Raw genomic sequence first — 9283 nt, 5'->3', positions numbered from 1 at the left:
ATTTATTGATGGATAAATATTTCGCTTCTAAATTCTATTTTCCTCTATTTATTGTCCATTAAAATATCAAATGATGAATTACTTTGAAATTAAGTTTTTATTTATGAACCGATTAATACTTTCATTACTATTTCCGCTTCACTTGTTATTTTCCATATTTGCGCGGCTAAATTTCAGAAGTACGAGCTTCAAAACTGCTCGTAAACGCAGCATCTCTGCCTCACGACATTTTGGGCAGCAGCATTGTTGCTCTCCGCTCGCGGCCGTTGTGTTCTCGTCCGCAGCAAATGTCGAACACCTTCCGCCTAAGCTAACAATGCTAGCTTTTGTGTTCGCTTGATGTTCTTTCGGTTGTAAACGTTACCTAGTTCGTCTTTTTTTGTTTTATATTCAGGCACGTTGCTAGCGTAAAGCTAGCTAGCTTGATTAGCACTCGCGAAAATGAATTCCAGCACGCACGTCATTCAGGTGACAAATGTGTCCCCGAGCACAACATCCGAACAAATGAGGACTCTCTTTGGATTCCTCGGAAACATAGAGGAGCTCAAACTGTTCCCACCTGAGTGAGTATTGTGAACTTTCAATGGATAAACCGTTTTCTGTCGCCGGCTCTTACTGAGGCCTGTAGTGTTGAGTAGGCCTCACTGCACGGCATGCTAATGCTAATAATGTTTGCCCGCGCCTTCAGTGAATGCAGCAGCAGCGGTCTGTCACTCCCCTCAGCGGTAACGTTCCTGCGTGAGGGACGTATGATATTATTGATTATTCGCCCGCTGTGTGTTTATGCTAGTCATTTAGCATAAGTTAAATTTAAAACCATTGTGCATTAAACCCAAGCTGTTAGCCGACGAACATGTGGGCAGGTAATTAATCGCAACAGCTTACGCGATTTTTTTAAGGCTACTAGGACTTTAACTAAATATTGGGGGTTGTTTCCTTGTGCTATGTGTATTAATTGTATATGATACGGGTCATTGGTTGGCCTCTAAATGTAAGAAAACAAGGTGGTAATTCTTCAGATAGAAGTAAATGGGGGTGGACAGATGTTGATTATTTAGGGCCAATGCCGATTATTGTAATTGAGGAGACTGAAAACCGATATGTTTAATTGGAAAAGTAATTGGCAGATTAATCAGTAATGTAAATAAATCACTGGACTTCTAGGTGTTAATGCTTATTTCTACCAATTGGAAAAACAAATGACACTACTCTTTTTCCCAAGAAGTTAGGGATATTGGGATATGGATGCATGCATGTGCGTGAAATTAAAGTCAAATGAAATGAGTCCCATCCTTGGGGACACAAAATATTCAAAAAATTAGATATGTCACAAAACAAATAATCAAGTGAAATACTTAAATATCCCAATATCCCAATTGTAATTCAAGTGTTAATTTTGTCAGTGACTTCCTGTTGTGAATGCCCTCATCTTACTTGGGGTGCCACTAAATGACTGCAACACACAGTAGGAAATGATCACTCTCTCCTTTGTATCCACCTCTATTGAGTAACACCTGGCATCTCAGCAGGTAGGATGTGTCAAGGACTGAAACAAGAACTTAATTCAATATTAGTTTCTTGCAGACAACCAGTGGGAATATAGATAGTGATTGATTGTGATATTTGCTCTTCAACAGATTTGTCTAATAAGATACCTTGTTGGTCTCAGAAGAGGACAATATTGTATAGCCCATAATCCATTATTAGTTTAGCTGTCCCTGGGGACACAAAACTCAGTTTGAAGAAGGCATGTTGGCTGTCCTTGTTTGTATTCTTTGCACAACATATCTGTATTTTTTTCCAGTGACTCTCCCTTGCCTGTGACTTCACGTGTCTGTTTTGTAAAGTTCCTTGAGTCTGAATCGGTGGGCGTTTCCCAACACCTGACGAACACCGTCTTCGTGGACAGAGCCTTGATCGTGGTCCCTTTTGCTGAAGGTGGGTGTCTCATTTATTTATGTATCACTCACACGGCTATTTCTGAACATACATCACAATGTGTGTAGGTTGTTTTAACTAGAATTGCAAACACTATCTGAGCCATTGTGAGTTTTTTCTGACCAAGCAAAATTAGCTAAGCTTTCCTGTGCTTGGCATTTCTAGGTATCAGAAAGGGAAATGTACATTTGTGTCCATGTCTTACAATCTAGCTGTAAACTTCTCTCTCTGTTATTTGTGTTGTGGTTTTCATAGTGGACAAGTCATTTGCAGAGAGCCCCTTCCTTGCTGGCTGAAAGTGGTCCTCTGCTGCCATCAGGAGATTAGAAAAAATAATGGCACCAGACTCGCAAGCTCCCTTCTGTCTCTTGTTCTGCAGTAAAATATTAACTCATTATTTTTTTCTCTATGTTCAAGGCATCTTTTCTTTGAAAAAGAAAAAAAAAAGAAAATTAGCCACACAACTCTTAAGCAAAATGAGGGGGTGGGGGAGAGGGTGCAGGCCATCTCGATTCCTCACATGTTCAAAAGGATTTTAAATTTTTTTTTTGCATAAAATGTATGTCAAATAGAAGGTATGCACCAAATTGGGGATGCCCCGAGCAGATTATACAGGCTGATTGATGTGGACTTGAAGTTGGAACCAGTTCTGATCCACTGTTTATATTTTCACTTTTGCACAAAATGTCTCATTGTGCTTGAACAAATAAATGTCAACAATTCAGTTTCAGTTAATGACATCTGCACTGACAACATGCAGATTAAATGGCACATTTTGGAGGTTTTGTATACCACTAAAAGATCTGCAGAAAATATACCCTTATAAAGGCGCAGTGTGTAGGATTTAATGGCATCTAGTGGTGAGGTTGGACCTTGTAACCAACAAAATAGGCCTCACCTCACCCTCCTCTATAGTGCAACTAAAAACATGAAAAAGGCAAAAAGCTGTACAGAGGCAGTGTTTAGTGTTTGTGTCTGCTAGTTTACAGCTGAAACATGGCTCCATGGAAGATACTTCTAGATATAAAATGTTCCTTCTTTAGAAATGAAAACTAGTTTCAGGTGATAATACACCAATGAAATCATAATTCAATCATTTATGTCAATAGATCCTCCTAAATCCTACACACTGGACCTTTTAAACATATTTACACTGTGTAACATACATGTAGTTGATTTGCTGCCATAACAGATCCACACTGTCACTCCTTTGTCCATTGATGTTTTTGGTTACTGGCTGATTAGATGTAAGTTGGGAGGGACAGTGGTGGGTCTAACAGGTGCAACAAAACTTAGCAAAAGAATGAGGGAGAGTCAGCCAAGCATAGGAAGAGAGGTCTAATCAGCCAAATAAGTGAAAACACTGACATGGGTGTACTTCAGAGTGGTTCACCAAATGCATCCAAGCAGGACTGTCTTATCAAATGTAATGTTGGCCTGATGAGGCTAACATTTTAAGAGAAAATACAAATAGTGGGGCAGGACTTGGTGATGGCAGAGACCTCATATATTATATGGCTGAGACGCGGAGAACATGTTCGGGACATCCCTGCACAAAGCATGCAGGATAGATGAACTAATCAGCTGTGCATGATAGAATAGATTGTGACGGTGTGTACCATCATCTACACAGTTACTGTCATCAGATGTGGTGGAAATTAATCGGCACATAATTTGATCATTAATCATGATAAGCACACAAACTGCCTTTGGCATTTACTTGCTTTATGCGCCAAAGCCTTGTGTCATTTTACACTGTGCATTGTTTCCAAATTATCACTAACACTCGAGATAAACGTAGTTTACGCCTCTGCTTGATGTTGCAGTAAAAATGCATTTTTTTATTGACCCTCTCCACACATGACTCTGAAAGAGTTGAGTGACTCTCACGTTTAACAGTGGTGTTTCTTTTGTTGTTGTGTTTTACAGTTCTTTTTCCTGGTTCAGCCAGCCCTATATACCAGGCCCTGCTGAAAATGCCACCAACAGTTTTGTCTTCTGCAGCCTTATCCCGTTTCTCAAGTGTCCTTTCTGTTGTGTGTGTGTGTGTGTGCGTGCGCATGTGTGTATGTCTCTCTCTCTCTCTCTCTCTCTCTCCCTTTCTCTCTCTCTCCCCCTCTCTCTCTCTCTCTCTCTCTCCCCCCTTTTAAAATGTAAAGTGTCAGATTTAAAGAAACATAGCCTGTTTTCAGATTGCACAACATGGACGATCATCTCCATAAGATTTTCCCTTTTGATTTTACTGTTTGGTTTTTTCTTCAGCTTTGGGCACATTTTTCATGATTTTATCAGATTTGCTGGCTATAGCATTTGACTGTTAATGCAGTTTACCTTTGACATTGTTTAGTGTTTTTAGTGACAAACTGTGGGCTAAAACATAGCAGTACTGTAGCTTGTAAGCAGCACATTATCTGGTTGCCAAGTAAGTTTCTTTTTGTGGTGGGATTGTACATAGTAACCACCAGCAAAAGCCCAGAAAAGGTAATATGACTGAACCTTTTCTGTTTTTGTATTGGTAATGGTAAGTGATGTTGAAATGTACCCTTGTGTCTACAACCAAATCATGAACTTTGTTTTCTGTATCTCAATGTTTTTGTGTGCTTTATAGCGAAGCAGCCGGCGCGAGTCGCTTGTTCATAAAACATCTAATGAAAGTTGAGAGCACATCCCACGGGACAACTGGCTGTGCTTGCTTACGTTTGGTTCATGACTTAAAAAACAAGTACAGGTGATAAAATCTTGGCAGTGTTGACCACAGTGTGTATTGTGACTTTTAAACTCATAGCTGCTAATCCTACAATCATACTTTCACAAAAAAAGTGAGGGATCAAGATTTACAGACAAGACAACAGTGGATTTTTTTATTATTTTTTGACTACAGAGTAGTTAGACTGAGGTGGCTTGTCTGCAAGTCTTGTCTGAGTGTTTATCGATGTTTGCTTGGAGCATGGACTGAAATGTTGCTGTTTTTCTCCAGGAGTCATTCCTGATGAATCTAAAGCTATGTCGCTGCTCGCTCCAGCCAATGCCGTGGCAGGAATGATGCCTGGAGGAGGCCTTCTCCCAACACCTAATCCTCTAGCATCGGTGAGTTTTTAAAAGCTTACATAATATTTGTGATCTTTGCAAGTCTTGCGTATGTTCACAACACTAAATGGATATGGTGTTGTTGTGTTTAGTGTTAATAGTGCCTAAATAACTGTAGACTTTCATTTTAATGGCGATTTTGGCAACAATGATGTAAACGGCACAGTAATCGATGCTGGGTTCCTTCAGCTACCTGCCAAATGAAAAGTGTTGTTAAATTAATGTGTGTCTGTGTCTGTTATCTTAGATGGGAGGGACGCCGTTTGGAAGTCTTGGAGCTCCCAACATGGAGCAAATGGCTGCTATGGGAATGCCGGGACCCAACATGAACCCACAGGTGAGAACTCAGTCAGTCACCTTCATAGTCACTGCACATTGAAGCAAAATGTTTTGTTTATGATGACATCCTTCTTGTATGTTTTCCAGGCTCTCTCTGCAGACTTCCTGAAGCTCATGCAGTCCATGGATCCCAAGTAAGAAATATTATATGCACTCTTCAAACGCTGCGGTCCAACGATTTTAAACCTTCTGTTGAGAAAGGTCTAAATAATTGATGGCTCTTTCAGACTGAATCCATTAGCGGCCGGACTGAACTTGAATCCAGGGCTGAAGACTGATGCGTCAAATAAGGAGATAGAAGAGGCCATGAAGAGAGTCCGAGAGGCTCAGTCTCTCATTTCTGCAGCTATTGAACCTGGAAGTGAGTGCTCCATTTTTGTTGCATTTCATGATGAGTGAAAACGCTGGTGTTCTGTTCTTAATTCAGCTTTCATTTGACTGTGGAAGATTTGTGAACAACAAGTCTCCAACCTGTTAGTAAATATCTACCTTTTGTCATCATTTTTTGCAGATAAGAAAGACGACAAACGCAAACATTCCCGCTCCCGTTCCAGGTCACGGCGCAGGCGATCCAGCTCTCGCTCAAGACACAGGTAAAGATGTGTTCATTACAAGAATCAGAAATATAAGATGTGAGCTTTGGTGTATATTTATTGTCTGGTAATAACTTGTTATGATTTTAAGACATGCTACTTTTGGCAGACGTTCGAAGAGCAGGTCTCGCCGAAGGTCCCATTCAAGGAGTAGGAGGAGGTCCAAGAGTCCACGAAGGAGGAGGTCTCACTCCCGGGATAGAAGCCGCCGCAGTAGATCTAGGTCAGTATCTCACTCGTTGTCTGGGGGATCAAAATAGCAATTTTTTTATTGTTGTATTTTATTCTTGACCACATGTGCCTGGCAGTGAAGTGATGTGGCTCTTTCTAATGAACATAATAATTTAGCAAAAACTTGAAAGATCTTCTAGTACATCCAGTAAGCTCTACTTTGACTCAGATGCCCTGCTCAGCAAAGCTTCCCCAGTTTTCCTGCACTGTACTGCTGTTGGCTAACACTGGTGATCTTGCTTGTCTTGATCAGGGACCGGAGGAAGGAGGAAAAGTCTAAGAAGAGGTCAAAGACGCCTCCCAAGAGCTACAGCAGTGCCAGGAGGTCACGAAGCATAAGTCGGTGAGTGGGTCAAGCACAGTTTAATGGTGAAATATGGTGGGCACAACAGCGGCACCTTTTTTCAAATGATGTTCACGCTCTGCTATATTTGCAACAGCAAATCAGTCATTTACAAAAAACAAATCTCTATCTTTGTGTCTTAGGAGGCACAGGCGAAGCCGAAGTGCATCTCGGTCCCCAAAGAGGAGGTTGTCCAGGTCCCCATCTCCCAGACGGTGAGTTGTCTTGTGCATTTAACATAAAGTTAATTCATATTTATTGCGACAACAACTTAAAAGTTATGTATTTGTCATGTTCAGTCACAAGAAAGAGAAAAAGAAGGACAAGGAGCGTGAGAAGGACCGGGACAGAGAAAGGAGGGAGGACAGGGACCGCAGCAGGGATGAAAGGGAACGCTCAACCAGTAAGAAGAAGAAGAGCAAAGACAAGGAACGAGATCGAGACCGCAAGTCTGATAGTGAGAAAGGAGACGTTAAGGTGTGTTTGGAGCTTGATTTTTCTGTCAGGTTGATACAGTCGTGCTTTTTGTGAGGACACAACGTGGACAGCCTCTAAACTCTTTGTAACAAACAATTGCCTTGACAGGTGACGCGGGATTATGACGAAGAGGAGCAAGGCTATGACAGTGAAAAAGAAGGCGAGGAGGATGAAGATGAGAGGAAGAGCGACTCTGACTCTGTGTCATCCCCCAAAGGCCAGGAGGAGATGGAGAGATCTGAGGGCCAAATCCCCAAAAAGTCCAAGCTGAATGGAGATGATCACCATCAGGAAGACATGGAGATGAGCGACTAAGAACACCCCAAACCGACCGTGTTATCTTTCCACTGTACTCTTTTATATTTTTAATATAGGCCACAACGTGTCCGTGCCTGATCACTTAAAGTAAAAAAGATTTGTCTTAACTGTAGAAGCATTGCGGAGGGGACTGGGTGTAGAAGGAAAATTTGTTTTTTGTAAAGATGAGAAAACAAGAACTAAAATCTGAATAACATGAGACCTGGTTTTAAATTGTCATTACTGTACTTTTTTAAGATCCTGTTGATTTTTTTTTGTTGCCTTTTGTGTTTAAACTTCCTGACAGTAGAATGCACAGCATTTTCCACTGAAATGCTGTGTATGTAAATATTTTACAAGTTGGGATCGAGTCCTCCCCTCAGTCAGACCTATAGTCACCACTTGGCAACAACCTCATGTCATTTTTTTGGTTGCTGAGCCATTTTTGCTTTAATTGTAATGCACCCAGTCATGTTTCAGCTGACCTATCTATTTACACCCCTTTGTAAGTGTACACTGTAGATTGAAATGTGTTGTTGCAATGAAATACTTTGTCTGCAATAGGTTTTCCAAAGGAAACTAATAAAATTGGGTCACACTGTCAACCTGAAGTGTCATTGAAATTAAACTTTGAATTGTTTGACATTTTGGGAAGTGCCATCGTGGTTACTCCCTTCTGTAGGTAACTGGTTAGCTGGTCACGTGGCAGCAATTTTAGAGTAATTGATTAACTTGTCTTTCCAATTTCTACTTACCCTAACCCACAAAACATTTGTCTGGGTTGAGGGGAGAAAGCCACAGTGCCCTGGGAGGATCTCGTACCTGGTACCCTCTAGCTTTGGGGTGGGATAGCGCCTACCATTGTGCCCCCATGACGCCCAGAGAGAAGAGTTATTCTTTTATGAAAAATTTGTGAATAAGGTCCATTCTAAACAATTTGGGATCTCATGGCTAAAGTTGACTTGAATATCCCCCATCCACCTCAGTTGTTTAGGCTCATGCTGCTACACTGTATTACTACAATTAAGAAAACAATCGTGTGTAAAATATGCCACCTTCATGTACATTCTTGTGAGTAAAGAGAGGTAGAAGGGTAGAACTGTGAGAATATGTTTGTTGACAATTAAACCCTTATTAAGAGGAGTAATAGTTAAAAGTAAAAATACGTGTGCTTGTTGCGATAAAATCTTCATTGAGCTGTGAAGACTTACTTTATTTGCTTACCCAGACAGTGTGGTAAGAAGTCACAAGTATTGTATTATGATCGATCGCTTCCGGTAACAATGGCTGCTAGGCAACTTGCTGGTTGCTTAGCAGCCATTGAACACATAAGCCTCCCCTTTACCTCAGTCAAAACAGTGAATTTGTTGGTTTTACGTCATTCATGGTTTTACTTTTGTACATATAAACAAGCGATATAACATGTTAAATGTCTTTGTTCATGTTGGACAGCTAGTTTAGCGAGGCGGCGGTTAACTAGTTTTTTTTCCTAGGTACACACTTTATTTAACGTTAACCAACGGCAGTTACAAGAGCAACCAGGCTCGAGTTAGGAACATAAAAAATACATAAAATGATCAATGACAACCATCTGTAGCTCCATAATAGACAGATATGACAATGTTAATCGCTAGAAGCGACTGAGCACATTTCTCAATAGGTCGAGCGCTACCTTTCCGTTTGAAGGTTGCCAGAGTCATGAGCGTGAAAGAACATGGAGCCCAAACTGTTAGATATGTGACGTTTTTATTCGAGTACATTTATTATGAAAATAGTGTCGTAGACTTATACAACTGTACAACGGGCATTTAGATGAATGATGAACGTCCTACATAAAACATGGAAAATGAAAGCAGCTGAAGAAAGGAAGGAGCATTAAAGAAAGTGTAGTGTAGGTGAGGAGGCCCGGTCTCTGACGCTGTAGTCGCCCATCATGTGAAAAATAAATCGTATTTGGTTTAACGGGTACTAGTATGGA

The 9283-nt window shown here is 40.8% G+C and overlaps 1 protein-coding gene across 5 annotated transcripts; it reads left to right on the top strand.

The window, feature by feature from the left end:
* Positions 1-196: 196 nt before the first annotated feature.
* LOC119029061 (serine/arginine-rich splicing factor 11-like) lies at positions 197-7910 on the top strand. Of its 5 annotated transcripts, none has more exons than XM_037115603.1 (12): positions 197-563; positions 1805-1938; positions 4916-5025; positions 5273-5362; positions 5452-5498; positions 5592-5725; positions 5876-5957; positions 6049-6180; positions 6442-6531; positions 6675-6746; positions 6831-7008; positions 7117-7910. In XM_037115603.1, the coding sequence occupies exons 1-12, from the start codon at positions 442-444 to the stop codon at positions 7321-7323; spliced, it is 1398 nt and encodes a 465-aa protein (XP_036971498.1). In that variant the 5' UTR covers positions 197-441; the 3' UTR covers positions 7324-7910. The 5 variants fall into 5 exon arrangements, with proteins under 5 accessions (XP_036971498.1, XP_036971499.1, XP_036971502.1 ...); XM_037115604.1 differs by having other exon boundaries at positions 198-563; positions 6067-6180; XM_037115607.1 differs by lacking the exon at positions 197-563 and adding an exon at positions 4547-4666 and having other exon boundaries at positions 1801-1938.
* Positions 7911-9283: the final 1373 nt, after the last annotated feature.

The sequence above is a fragment of the Acanthopagrus latus genome, chromosome 11, assembly GCF_904848185.1.
Source record: "Acanthopagrus latus isolate v.2019 chromosome 11, fAcaLat1.1, whole genome shotgun sequence".
Lineage (NCBI taxonomy): Eukaryota > Metazoa > Chordata > Actinopteri > Spariformes > Sparidae > Acanthopagrus > Acanthopagrus latus.
The sequence above is the reverse complement of the archived record's forward strand: the minus strand, read 5'-3'. Positions and strand labels throughout refer to the sequence as shown.